This window comes from Corapipo altera, unplaced genomic scaffold, assembly GCF_003945725.1.
Source record: "Corapipo altera isolate COAL_440 unplaced genomic scaffold, ASM394572v1 61286, whole genome shotgun sequence".
In the NCBI taxonomy this organism is placed as follows: Eukaryota; Metazoa; Chordata; class Aves; order Passeriformes; family Pipridae; genus Corapipo; species Corapipo altera.
Window position 1 is genome coordinate 6719183 of NW_020884907.1, and position 14936 is coordinate 6734118.

Below are 14936 nucleotides of genomic sequence, written 5' to 3' on the forward strand. Positions count from 1 at the left end.
AAGTCAGTGGAGAAGTGCAGCTCAAGAGGCTGAAATACCTTTCTGGAGTTTTCACAAGTCATCCAAATAATATTTCATAGAGTGCATGGGAACATGAGATTTGTCAGTCTGAGCATGTGAAAACTTGCACTAACTGAGGATACATAAACCTTTCATCTTCATTCCTTCAGTGACTTTTTATGAAAACAGAATAGCAGCATCATCCTTACCTGTACTGGACCCTACTCCCATAGGAGTAAGTGTTCCCAAGAATCTCTGCATTTGGGACAGGTGGTGGTGGGCCACAACTTAACAGCTCACAGCTTGGGTATGGCTTCTTCCATACACCAGTCTCCACACAAGTCAGTTCTGGACTGCCCTTCATGATAAAACCTGTCAAGCAGGTATAGATGATGGTGTTCTCATCTTCAGAGCTGCTCCCATTGATAAATGTGTTGGGGATGACGGGTGGAGAGCCGCAGGAAATCTGCCCACAGCGAGGAAACCCAGAACTCCACTTGCCAGGTGCCTCACAGGTGACTTCTGAAGGCCCCAGCAGTTTGAAGCCCTCCAGGCATTGAAACTGGGCACTTATCCCACAGCTGAAATCTGTACCAAGAACAACCCCATTCTGAATCTGTGGTGTAGGACACAGGCAGGGTAGACAAGATGGAAGGCTTCCACTCCAGGAACCATTGGACAGACATTGCCGTAAAGGATTGCCATGCAGCTCATAACTGGGGAAGCACACATACTGGACAAATTGCCCATAGGTAAAGCCTGAGCCATTCAGAAAGCCATGGGAGATGTCTTCAGGGGGTCCACAAATAACTGGTTCACAGTGTGGAGCTTCTGAATTCCAAGTACCATCACTCTGGCAGGTAAGCGTAGACACTCCTTGCAGGCTATATCCTTCATTGCAGTGATAGTGTACTTCTTTCTTAAAGCTAAAATCTGAGCCAATAGTTCTTCCATTGGGAAGAGGCAGCAGCATGGGGCAGGTTACAGCTCTGCAAACTGGAGTGATTCCACTCCAGCTTCCATTTGCAAGGCAGACTCTACTCCTGTCCCCATCTAACAGGAAACCTTCGTTGCAGCTATACTCTGTGTGTTTCTGGAATGTGTACTCCTCTCCAGTCACCTGACCATTTTCCAAAACTGGTGGTGGGCTGCAGGAAACAGGAATGCAGATCGGTTCATTGCCATCCCATTTCTGGTTCTCTTGGCATCTCCTCTCTGTGGGGCCATTTAACTGGTAACCAGGATCACACTCATAGTAGACAACACTACCATATGTGTAGTTTCCCCCTCTTATCTTCCCGTTCATAAGCTGGGCAGGTGAATTGCACGTTATTGCTTTGCAGTATGGAGCAGTGTTACTCCACTGCCGACTTGGCAAACACAGTCGTGTGTCAGAGCCAATAAGTGTGAATCCTGGCCTACAGCTATATTGCACGGCACTGCCCAGCGTGTTCTCAGTGACATGTAAAAAACCATTCTCTGGGGGTGACAACAAGGTGCACTCTATTGAAACACAGGCGGGGGCAGTACCATTCCAAGCCCCATCTTCCTGGCAAGCTAGAACGGGGTTTCCTAGCAGCTCGTACCCAGAGTAACATGTGTATAAAATGACAGTTCCAAATAAGAAAGTGGTGAGCTGCATTGCACTGTCCTCCTTCAAGGAACTTTGGAAGTCTTTCAAATTGTCAGCCAACAATGTATGCGAAAGGAAGGGACTCTCTGTAACACCGTCCTGGTCAGAACGTCTTTCCCCATGTTTCAACTGCACGTACTCCCCAAAGTCAATGTGAGGAGGCAGGCCACAGTCTGTTGGAAGGCAGGCTGGTGTGGAGCTAGACCAGCCCGATTCTTCACAAGTCTGCATGGCAAGGCCAGACAGCTGGAAGCCTGGCACACAGCTGTAAATGACCATGGCCCCGTAGCTATAATCTGCACCCTCCACAAAACCATTCTCAATGGGCTGAGGGGGTTGGCAGTTTATGGCTTTGCAAGAGGGAACCTCTGTACTCCACTCTCCTGTTTCTAGGCACCTCAGCGTTTCCTCCCCTTGGAGCTGGAAACCTCTGTCACAGAAATACCTAACTGTCTGCCCATAATGGAAGTTTGTGAATGAATATTTGCCATTGAGGATCTTCTTAGGCCTTGGGCATTGAATAGGTTTGCAAACTGGCCTTCCTCCAAGCCACTGTCCATCTTCTCCGCAGAGGACAGTTGTGTTCCCTAGCAATTCAAAGCCTGGTTTACATGTATAGAGGGCTGTGCTTAGGAAGGTGAGGCCCTGCACATCAACTATGCCATTCTGAATTTCTTCTGGCTGGGGGCACTCCACAGGAATACATTCTGGCAAAGGCAAGCTCCATGAGCCATCAGCCTGGCATCTGATGGTGGACTCACCCTTCAGTAAAAACCCATCCACACAGATGTATTTCACAGTGCTACCAAAATGAAGGGATGAAGTCAAGGGGTCACCAAAGGGGATATAGGGAGGTGCAGAACACTGTACGACCTTGCAGAAGGGAAAGGAATCATTCCACTGCTGGGAGGGCAAGCATTTCAGTACAGAGGAGCCATGCAAAACATAACCTTCTTTGCAGGAGAACTGTACAACACCGACTTGGTCGGTCACTTCCCTCAAGACCAGCTGATTTTCTGCCAAGGGTGGTTCTGGACATTTTGTTGGCACACACTTGGGGCTTCGCTTTTTGCTCCATTTCCCAGACTTCTGACACGTCCAGGAAACATCTCCAATCAGCTCATAGCCTTCATCACAGAAAAACTCTACTTTGGAGCCCATATCAAAAGTTTCTCCCTTGGAGTAGCCATGCTGGATGGGTGGTGGTTTTCCACAGCTGAGGGGAGCACAGTAAGGAGGTGACTCACTGTACCACTGCCGATTTGCTTGGCAGATAAACACTGAGCTCCCAACCATCTGGTAACCAGACTCACACTGATAATTTGCCTGATTCTCAAAGAAGTGTCCAGTTGTTTCCTGCAAAACAGACAAGACAGGGACACGTCTGAAACGAAGATATAAGATTAGGGCAACAGGAGACTGATTTAATTTCTTGTGTTCTCCTGGTCTAGCTTCTAGCTGAATCCTTGGCAACTGTAAAGGATGTCTGAAAAGGAATGAAGGCAAATAACTGACAAAGAATGTCTCACCTCAAATGATGCACTCTGCTGTCAGGAAATCTGAGAGCACTACCAGAAGAACACAGAAAATCCAAGGCTTAAAAAGCAAAAGCTAGAAAATAATTCCCCTGCTTTCTCCCTTCCTGACCCATGAAGCCAAAAAATGTGTGGACAGGAAGATGGAAAAGAAATGGGTCAGGAGAAGCTGCCATGAAATGGCCTATTGTTGTCATGATTCTTTAGCTTACAGCTGTACCTAAGGTTGGAGCCCTCAAATGTACGGCTACAAGGAGATGTTTATAAATGCCATACATGCAGGTGCAGGGCCTTGAGCAGGCAGCTGAGGAGCACCTCAAAGATGCAGGCTGAGCTCTGTCTGAGGTATTAAAAAATGTCTCTAATTGTAAAAAATATATGAAGGAGTGATCCTACATAAGGAAGACAAAACAGAATGATATGCATTAATTAGAGGACATATCTCTGTGGGAGTCTGAACAGAAATTGTTGCTATTACTGCTGGGAACCCACGTAGGAACTGGGATGCCAATTGCTCCCCTTTCAACTTTTAGCAAATCTGGTAGTTAGATTTAAGGAAGGATGAGGGATGTTCAGTAGAAAAATGATTCAAAAATTCAAAATTCAATCTTTATAATAGTGTTTTTGATCTTCCTTACCGCAATATTATCCTTGCACATCAAAGCAAAACACAGGTTAAGCAGTTGTTACTGGTTTGGGCTGCCACAAGGAGACTTTTAACTTCAGGCATTGTTGCAATGTAATTTGATAAGGAAAGGGAAATTCTGACTTCAGTGAAGAAGTATTCTCACATTGAAAGACGAGAAATCCCAAGGTCATTTATCTATTGCAAATCACTTTTTTTCATAGCAGTTAAAAGAAGAAGACTTGTGAACTCGCAACAGTACTTCAAGTGCCTCCAGAAGGCACTGGAAAGCTACCCATGAACCAAATAAATGAAGAATAAGACATTAAGGAAATCAATTGAATGTCACAGGGCATCTCGAGTCTCCTAACTGAAATCTCACTTTATTACAGGAAATCCCACGGAAGTCTCCATGCTTTTCAGACATGATTCTGCTGCAAATCCACCCACTTTCCCCTATTTTTATTCCATTCATTCATTCATGTGCTTCCTCAATTTTATAATGAGAGCAAAACAGAAAAAAGAAAACCTCAACAGCAGCAGTTGTGAAAGTGTATTCAGTGTATTCAGTTTGCCATGGTACCAGGCAGATGAGAAAACTCATTCTGTACCTTAATAAAGCCATTCTCAAGCTGTGGTGGTTCTCCACAGGACACTGGGTGGCACGTGGGCAAAGTGCCACTCCAGTTGCCAGTGGCCTCACAGGTCCGCTTCTTCTCTCCCTTGATGTAGAACCCCTTGTTGCAGCTGTAAGCCACCACTGCTCCAAAACTGTAGTTGGATCCACTGGCATAGCCATTGGTAATGCGGGGAGGCTCTCCGCAGCGAACAGGGATGCACTGGATGCTCAAAGGAGAAGGATTCCACTGGCCCCCTCGAAGGCATTCGATCTTCGCTGAAGTGTTCAGAACAAAGCCTTCCATGCACTTGAAGCTCACGATGGAGCCAGCTGCAAACTTGGCTTTACTAATGGATTCTAGGATGCTGTATGAGACGGTGGATGGCTTTTCACAGAAATCAGCTATGCAGTGGGGCATGTCCCTGCCGTCTGGAGGCACCCACTTCCCTTCTGCATTGCAGAGCAGCTGAGAGTTGTCAGCCAGGCTGTAACCATCCAAGCAGAAGTAATAAGCTATATCACCAAAGAGGCGGTGGCCACTCTCTGGTGATGCATTTTCCACATGGGGTGGTTCATCACAGGATACTGCCAAGCACTGCTGGTGGCTCACACTCCACTTGCCGCTGGCTAAGCACTCTATGGTTGCAGGGCCAACTAATATGTAACTGTGGATAGAAGTCAAAAAGACAAACATTGTCAAACACTACTTATGGTTTCCTGAAGCCCCTGCAGTATGAGCTTGTTTGCTAGCACGCCAGAAGAACAGGATCCTTTAAAAAAGCTATGATCAACTTCAAAAGGAAAATCTTAAAACCCACATATCTATGAGTGAGATATCACAACGATGGATATCCTGGCACACCTTGTATATATTGCTTCTCTCTCATCTGTCCATATGATTACCATTTCTGAACTTCCATTTGGGTTGGAATACCACAAAAACCCTAGCACTGTGCTGCAACAGTCCATACAATCCTCAAAGAAATAATCCTACCAAGAAATTATTTCTGTTTAGCAAAACTGAATGGAGAAGAAAGAGATCAAAAACCCATAAAGGCCTTTTGGGTTCCTGTACCAGCCCTATCAATCTATTATCACACTTGTCAGCAAAGAGAAGCCCTTCAGTGAGTTACCCAGAGATACTCCTTCCAATAATACACAGGGGAATTGCATAATAGCTTCTTCCTAAAAACTCACTGTAAAAATTGTAAGAAAAGCCAATTAGAAAATTAATGCTGAGTAGAAAAAACTTCATCTTTTACAACAAAATTCTATTACATGAATATTGTTAGTGTAGTAGTTCTCCAATATGTCTCTGGGATGCAGTTACAGGCTTCATGCTCCTCATCAGAACACATAAAATTGTTGCTTAAACGTGCACCAGGCAATAGTGTAGTACCTTTGACAGCTATTTCCTTTAGTTTTGAGATCTTTGTGGTGTGTTTTCACAGAAAGCAAAGAAATAATAATTACTGCAATGCTCCCAGTGACTTTCCAACTGCAGACTGGAAACTAGTTGTTCAGATTTTGGTGGCAACATCTGTAAAAGCAGTTTGTCTTGTTTGCAGGATTTGTTTTCCACGCCTCATGACTGGACTCCAGAAAAAAAGCCTCCTATATGCCAATGTTTAATATGATCCACTGTCACAGACAGACAGCTGTGAAAGTCTTTAAACGCTGCTATCCTATCCCATTTAAAATGCTTCCACAGGAAAGAGAAGCAGCTTTTAAAACCATAATATGGGCTAGAAAACAGAATAAGGATACTTTGCTTCAACTATCACAGAGTATTCTGAGTTAGAAGGGACCCATAAGGATCATCAAGTCTAACTCTTAAGTGAATGGTCCATACAGGGATTGAACCCACAACTGTGGTGTTATTAACACCATGCTCTAACCAACTGAGCTAATCTCAGGGTATATGTTTCAAAAAATACTGCAAAGCAAATTTATAAGAAAAATGCTGGCTTGTCAATATAACCTTTAACACCAAGAAGGAGTAGAAAATCCTCCAGTCACTTCAGGCTTAAAAAGTTCTGCATACGTGATCTGCCTTTGAGGCAGAGCAGTTTCAGGAAATTCAATGGAACTGCTCACAAGCTGTAAAGATAACCACGTACAAAGGTTCTTGCAAGATCGGAGTCCAGCAATACATTCATCCTCAATATCATCAAAATTGAGCCTCATCATTGATGATATGGTCTGAAAAGGTCACTACACCGAGTAGATAGAAATAAATGAAAAACAATGCACCTCAAAAAACAAGGAGTCATAATTTTAAGGAAGCAGAATTTTAGAACACCACAACAAATAGTTGTTAAACTGCACCTCTGCACCAAACAGTGGTCTTACAGTCTAATGAGACATAAGGGACTTGTTATCATCAGGGCCTTGGGTTTACCAAAGAAGTACTAGTTCTGTAGTAAATTCAAGGAAAAGAGCTTCCTAGTGAATTGATCTATCATTCCCCATGACCACTCTCCATTTTCCTCTTCCAGAGTGTATTCAGCTACCCTGAAACAACTTTAAAAAATATCATACCAACTTGACAGCCCTCAAAAAAATCTTCATCACATTTAACTTCCAGAAAGTTAAGACAGAAGTAGTAAAAATGAATCAGTGTGCAGTTATACATGATTTGTGAAACAGTGCACCAGTTTTACTTGTTTTGACTCTCAGTAGTGCTAATCTACATACCCTTCCTTGCACGTGTAAGAGACCGTGTTTCCGAAAGTAAAGTTATCTCCGTTGATGACCGCATCTTTGATGGCAGGAGGGGATCCACAAGACACAATGTTGCAAGCTGGTGGTGTGCTGTTCCAGTTCCCTGAAGATGCACAGACAAGTACAGAAGGTCCCTGAAGGCTGAGACACAAAGATCATTATTAAGGCTGCTGTTTCATTCCAAGTGAGGAACAGAGAGCAAGAGAGGTGTTTTGCTTCCCAGCCCCAGTGAAACCAAGGGGTCTCTCTCACTGACTTCAGCAGAGGTCAGAATCTCACCCTCTGTTTATGAAAAAGCACTCTGATGCTTTAGAAAAAAAGCTCGTCTCCAGATTACTTTGAAGAGAAAGCTGGTGGATTTCATGTGGGCCATCAATGCTCTGTGCAGACATACATCCCCATCTTTGAGCACAAAATAAATAAATATCTGTTTAATCCGAAAGATTTACTTGTATGCCATCAGCACCATGCCAGGCTTTAAACTTAGAACTAGGCCTCCCTCTGAGACTCTGTTCACTCAAGGACTTATACCACTATCTTCACCCAGAAGACCGAAAGAAATTCTCCAGCTCAGATTTGTTCAAAAAACCCCAAACTTTCAGGAGGTAAAGGATTTTGCTTGAGTGAATGGCCACAACATTTGAAATTGATGGTCTTTTTTTGTTTCCTTAGCCGAGGAAATAGCAATGCATTGGTTCAAGGGATGTGACTCAGTTGTCTGAACAGGCGTGAAACACCACTCTGAGATGTCCTGGGTAAAACTCCTGGCCTCCAACTGCTATGTCAGCTGGCTATGGGTTCCTCATAGGTCCCACATCATACCAGGGAGCCCTTCACAGGAGTGTCTGATCCCCTACAGCTAGGTCTCAAATGGTATTAGACCCCCACGTTTAGTTGACTGAAATCACAGAATATGCTGAGTTAGAAGGGCTCCCTTCTAACATGACTTAATCAACTCTTAACCCTGCACAGGACCACCCCAAGAGTCACACCATGTACCTGACGTATCATCCAAATGATTCTTGAACTCTGTCAGGCTTGGCGCTGTGACCACCTCCCTGGGGAGCCTCTTCCAGGGCTCAACCACCCTCTGGGTGAAGAACCCTTTTCCAATATCCAACCTAAACCTCCCCTGACACAACTTCAGGCCATTCTCTTGGGTTCTGTCACTGGCCACCACTGAGAAGAGATCAGTGCCTGTGCCTCTTCTTCGCCTCATGAGGAAGTTGTAAACTGTGATGAGGTCTCCCTTCAGTCTCCTCCAGGATGAACAGTTAATGGAAAAGAGCAACACTGACCTGTGTAACCCTTACAGCTTTGGCACAGGCCCTTGTCAGGGAAGTGGGCTCTGCCTACCTGTGGCAATATGTTTAAGACTGAAAACACCTAAGAGGTGCATGAAGGAAGAGACATACAGAAATAACACATAAGACAGACACTGTCTGGGAGGGCTTCCTCTGGAATGGTGACCACAGTAAAGAAGACCTTTCTCATCAAGCTGTGCTAGACGGGTAAAGGAAAAGAGTCAAAACTGATGTGGTATTTTCTTCCTATATGTCCAAAGTCTGCAGTCAAAAAACCTCTTTCGTATTGTTAAAAACACTGCCTGGTTTAGAGGGACACAGATAAGCTCACAATGTGAATCTATGACAACACTACACTCAACTGCAGCTGAGGTACCCATTTGTTTTAACATGATTAAAACATTCGCTGAAAGAACACACCTCACCTACCTGCCTGCACCAGGACAAGGAAATGTTTGCAGCAGGAAAACACAGAAAAAATCAAACCTAAACAGGTTTGTGTGAGACCACTTTTGTCAGGGTGTATCTGCTAGAGGTACAAGAAGATATCAGGGGAGGCAGAAACCCATACTTAGAGTCACATCCTTGGATATAGCATTACTGTATTAATTTTTAATTGCAGCATATTAAAAAAGTGTTTCCAATATAATTGCTTACAAATGTAAAACAGAATAAAAGCCTAGAATAAATTACTACTACTAAGAGTTCAAGGAGTGAATTAGTAACTTCCAGAAGGTTCCTTCATAAAAGACATTGTAAAAGAATATCAAAAATAATATTGGATGTACACTACAGCTGTAGGGGTATGATGATCTTTAAAGGTAAATGAGAACTTTCAAGAATTATGACAACTATTTTTCTGAATATTCAAAATATTTTTCTGAGCTTGATGATAAAATGCAAGCATTACATATATATGCATATAGCAACTCCTGAGTGACTTTTCTGAATTGCACCAATTCAGGTAAAATACAGAAAGTACCTTCAAGATATAAAAAAGTCTTTTTCAATTCTGTTTTAGTATTTTATCTTCCTAAGCAATTCCAGTTTTGTCTCTCTCAGACATAAGGTAGAGCTTCTTGCAAGCATGCTGCCTGCATTTGGCTCAGGACTGTTCCTGCATTTACCTGTATCCACTGTCACAGGTGTATGACACAGAGGAAAGGTAGGTTGTGCCACTGAGAATGTATTTTCCATTGCTGATATCCTGGGGACTAGGGCACGTCACCATTTCACAGGAGGGGGGAGGATGGTTCCAAACGCCACTAGCAAGGCACAGAATTTCCTTCTCGCCCACTAAGTTGTACCCATCATTGCATCTGAGTTAGGAAAAAAAGAAGTGCTATCAAACACAGAGCCTTCTATGCACAACGTTATCAGTCATTCCTTTTCTCTCTTCATCCACCCCTGCATAAACCACCTTTCTCTGCAGGACATAGAAAAGTAATACTAGAGTAAACATTTAGCTCTGCTAATGAACAGGCAGAGCTATAACCATATGTCTTTCTATTACTTTAATCCCATCTTGCTCCTCTCCTTCATTTTGATCCTTCTCCCAATTCAGCCATACTCATATTTCCTGCCACATTCTCAATCAGTTATTAACACAGCACTTCAAACATACTGAATTCCTACCTGTACACCACTTTACTGTGGTATGTAAAATTTGAGCCGAAAATGGCACTGTTCTCTGGAATAACTGGAGCACCACAGGATATAGCTTTAAAAAGATGGGAATACAAGAGAGGTTGATACAATACAAATACAAAAGAACAGAAAATCAGGATCTGCATTGTTTTCCCTAAGTAGGTTTGAAGAGGTGTAAAGCCCTAGGCAACACTGAGTTTTTGATTAAGCTATAAACGACATTTAGGACTCTTTATCTGACTTCACCTTACTGAGAGATTGAACTAATTGGAAGCAGCTAGTTATAACTGCTTTACAAATCATATGCTTAACTCTCAAGAGGACTCCATATCCACCCCTCTCTATTGACAAAGTAACCAATTGGGGTTTTTTTGGTTTTTTTTTGACATAGTCTCTGTCACCTCTTCATCTTATCCTGTTGCTTTACCTCATCTATTCTGGTTTTCTAAAAAAACAATTTCTGCAATTACACCATGAATATGTACATGCACCATCCTGCCCTTTCTGAATGCTTTTTATGCACTGAAAAACAGGCAATGATCTTTAAGTCATTAAGTTCCCACAAGTTCCTTGAAAATGAGAGGCTGGGTGGAAAAGAAATATACTTTTAACGCTTGCATTAAAATGAGTCTATAACTTTGTCACAATGGTGAATCTGCATAAGAGAGTACCACTACAAATATGACAACTGTGCTTACACCTCTTAAGACAACAGAGACTTCAACACTGAGACCCCGATCCACTAAGACAGGGTTTCTCATAAGCTGCCATGGTCTCTAAAGGCTCTACACAACTATTTTCCCTCTTCCATCTTTCTAAAGAGTCACATTACAATATGCATTCTCCCCAGGAACTACACCTTCACAATATGGTATTGGGTGGCTCCACTCTCCGGACTCCAGGCATGTAAGTTTTGTCACCCCTGTCAGCTGAAATCCTTCTTTGCAGGAAAACGTTACTTCACTGCCAACACTGTGAGTGTCCCCATATAAATGGCCATGCTCTGGATTTCCTGGATTATGGCACTTTATTGGTTCTGAGGAAGAGAGAAACTATGATTAATATAACTAAGTGTCAGGTTTTATAAACAAATTGCAGGAGATATCCTTGGGAATTTTCTGAAAGTAGGAAGGCAAAGCACATGGAAAACACTCATAATTAGTTTACAGCCTTACCAGCTTTTCTCTGTTCTATATGTAAGTGACAAACACTGAAGACTCATGCAAGTAAGCTGATCTTGACATGGAAGAGCCCTCTGTAACTCAGTTTGCATTCACTGTTAGAAGCAAACACATCTCACAGCAATTTTTCCCTCTGCGAGGGAAATTTTTCCCTCCAGTCCAAAGTGACCTGGACATGACAGCATGTCCTAGACATCAATTACTGGCAACTGTCTTCCATAGCGGGAGGCAGGATACTGGCCTATACAGAACCTTGGAAAGGTTAGCCTGACGTTTTTCTTTCCCATACCTGCACACTTTTTACCATCTCCTGTGTAAGGAGGGATGCAAGTGCAAATATAGGATCCATTTGTGTTGAGACAAGATGCATGCTCGTCGCAGTCTGATCCAACAGCGCATTCATCAACATCTAAAAAAGCCCAAAAACAAACCCACAACAAAAAAGACGTGTGTTATTTGTAATAAATATTTGCTTTAAATTTGTCTCACTATCAAAAGGAATTACTTTAGTATAATTAAAAATCATTCATAGTGCAATCACATTTTTTATCCATTGGTAAAAAGATTTAATATTTAAATAAATATTTATAACTTACTATAGTTACATTATAACTTTAATTATAACTTACTATACAGTATCATCAAACATGAGAAAATCAAAGATAAAACTTATTAACTTTCAGTAAGCACTTCCACAAAAAGTATCTAGTTTCCAAACTGCAAAAGAACAGATGCTATAACTATTGTTACTAGTAGTCTGGACAGACACTATGAGGGAGGATTTCTGCATTAAACACTTGCTTGGGAAATCCTGAATATATCAACATTCTGAACAAAAAATATTAGAGCCCCATCTTTGCTGAAGAGCATTGCATTAGACTAGGCATAAGAAGTGCCTGCAGTTGCCAGAAAAGTTAAAATGAGTTCAAAATATATTAGTTATTATAAATAACTATTTACATGATAGTAGTGCCTAAAAATGACAATTGATGATTAATGATCCATGTGGTTTGATATGGCACAGAAAAAAATCCCCAAATCAAAACAAAACCAACAATCAAAAAAAACCTCTCTCCAGAACACCTCATATCAGCTTTTGATCTTAACTGTAAAGAAACGTCCTTAGTATGTAAACTATGTAAACACTGGGTCAACATTGCAAAGAGTCAGTTTCAAAGTATCTAACTGAAAAGTGCTGGCAACAGGGATTACTCTTTATATATACGAGACTGTTAGAACAATTCTTCATCTATGTGACCTGCTAGAGGACACCTGTTGATATAAGCATACCATGCAGACATACAGCCTGGGTTCTTTGCCAATTTGCAGCAAAACCAGGCAATTTGGTTAAAAAAGCGGCACAATTGCTGAATTGGTGTGTGTATTCTTTACTGCTGAATGAGTCTGACCAGCATGAAAAGAACACAACAATGTTCTGAAAAGAAAAGGAGTTTCTTTCTGACATGCAGGATGACAACTGCACATTAATATCAATTGCCAATTACACAGGTACCAGGAGAATGCAAAGTGCTACCACAGCAGAACTGGAATGACTGCTTCTTCTGTAATGTCTTCTAAGGCAATGAAGTAGAAGTACACTGTGAATCAGACCCATAACAGAGCAAAAGGAATGCTCCAGGGCATAGGTGTACTAGGCTTCGTCAGCACCTGCCTGAAGTGTGAATCAGAAAGGTAAAAGAGTGGATCAGGGTGCCAAAGCCACTCTTGTTTTCATTTTCCCATTATGCTTTATGAGAGACAAGGCAAGCTGGAAGGTGGGGCACAGGCCTTTTCCTTCTGAACATGGTGCCTCCTACTGCATAGAGGTTGAACTATTCTGACAGCCCTGTGGCACCTGATCTGAACTTGCTCTTCTTTAGGCCCTGGGATAAAATGCAAAGGAGAAAAGCAGAGAGTAACAACAGTCTGGATGATCTGTTTGCAGGTTCTGAAGGAGTGCCAGTGGACAGGATGCTATAAAAATAAATGGAACCTACTCCAAAGTGAATTTTGACAGAAAAAACCCTGTTGACATTTTTCTTTCTCTTAGACCTAGACTGAAAAAATTAGGTGCTATACCTACACAGAATTAAGTCAAATCAAACATCCATCTTGCCAGGCTTTTACTGCGCAACTCCCATTTCAAGCATGACTAAGACAGCAGCAATTCACGCACAACTAGCTAGTGGATTCCAGCAAGGATCTGCTGGAGACATGGCCCTGCAAGACCAGTGACACCTAATCCCCTGTACACAGTATCATGCCAGTCTGTCTCACCTTTCAGCTTGTGCCACTGCACCTGGTATGTCAGACCCGGCTCACCAGCAGGTAAGTTACAGCGTGGCAACTATGTGACCTGTGTCCATGAGGGCACTCCCAGCCCCTCTCAATGCTGTAGCTGCTTCCTGACAGGAGTGTGTGACTGACTGATAAACCCCCACAGTGGAAAGAAGGCTCAGAGGACTTCAGCAAAGGTGATCTGCCCATGAAGCTCAGAGACTAAGGGGACAGGAAGGTGGCCTTTCTTTTAGGTAAAGAGCTATCATCAGTTGAGTCCATCAACTGGTGTTGTAAGTGCTTCTCCTTGAGCTCATCAAAAGAGTGTGACTGTCTTCCTGAGTTAGCCAGATATGCATTGTGGGGGCAACTGAATATGTGGCTCAGGTCAACACGAAATGTAAATGCCAGACAACTAGCAATGAGCTTGAGTTGACTTTAACCCACACATTCATTCCGAGCTACTGGTGATGTGCAATGTCATGACAGTGAACATATTACAGAGTTTGATAGTGGGAAACACATTGGAATTGTGAGTGAACTGTGTATTGCCATTACTGTATTATGTCAAGCGTAACTTGCATTTATTTCCATTATGTTATACAGTACATTTAGTATCACTCTCTTTAATCACAAATCCTGTAATCAACTATCCTAGTATCAACTATCTTCAAGTGAGTAAATTTGATACTAAATACTACAACTTCCATATGTGAAACATCTAAAAGAACCTGTTCAAAGAGCACAAGACACTGACAACACGCTGAAGCATGGTGAAATGCACAGGTCATAAGCACAGAATGCAAGGACTACAAGATCTGGAAGCAGAGAGGTTGGGAGTGCAATGCTGGCTTACTAAGTATATATTTCATAAATGTAGGGTATGTGGCATACAAGAGGATGGACAAAGGTGTCAGAATGCAGTTTTGGTTTCACATAATGCTGAGTATGGCATTTCAGAAAAGTTAGTATTTTGGAGTATGATTCTGTGACTCTGGTAAGTCTTCACAATTTCAAAATGAATTCCCACTCAAACCTAACGGCACAGGAGAAGTGTAAGATCATCACTGCATGCAGCCAAATGTATGGCACATCTCACCAAGGCAAGATGGTGAAATGCTGTTCCAGCTTCCATTATCCAGGCACAACATCCTGGAGTCACCCAACAAATAGTAGCCACTGTTGCAGTGATAGGTAACAGTACTGCCAGCAAAAAAGTCCTCAGCTGAATAAAATCCGTTTTCTAAAGTTGGAGGCACTCCACAACTGATTCCTGCAACATGAGTGAAAAAAGAGCACAGATATTAGCAAACTAAACACAGATCAACTTCAGAATAATTCCACATGAGAGCCACTGCCAGATATTTTTTCTCTGCAGCTATGGAATCCCA

General features: G+C 42.4%; 1 protein-coding gene across 2 annotated transcripts in view; it reads right to left on the reverse strand.

The window, feature by feature from the left end:
• Positions 1-14936, reverse strand: part of SVEP1 (sushi, von Willebrand factor type A, EGF and pentraxin domain containing 1) — a 122597-nt gene that overhangs the window by 23593 nt on the left and 84068 nt on the right. For both annotated transcript variants that reach the window (XM_027652578.1, XM_027652579.1), the window contains 8 exons: positions 14645-14818; positions 11558-11677; positions 10947-11123; positions 10076-10160; positions 9568-9759; positions 7110-7277; positions 4405-5077; positions 210-2989 (listed from right to left, as the gene is read on the reverse strand). In XM_027652578.1, coding sequence (XP_027508379.1) covers positions 210-2989; positions 4405-5077; positions 7110-7277; positions 9568-9759; positions 10076-10160; positions 10947-11123; positions 11558-11677; positions 14645-14818 — 4369 coding nt within the window. The remainder of the gene's footprint in view (positions 1-209; positions 2990-4404; positions 5078-7109; positions 7278-9567; positions 9760-10075; positions 10161-10946; positions 11124-11557; positions 11678-14644; positions 14819-14936) is intronic.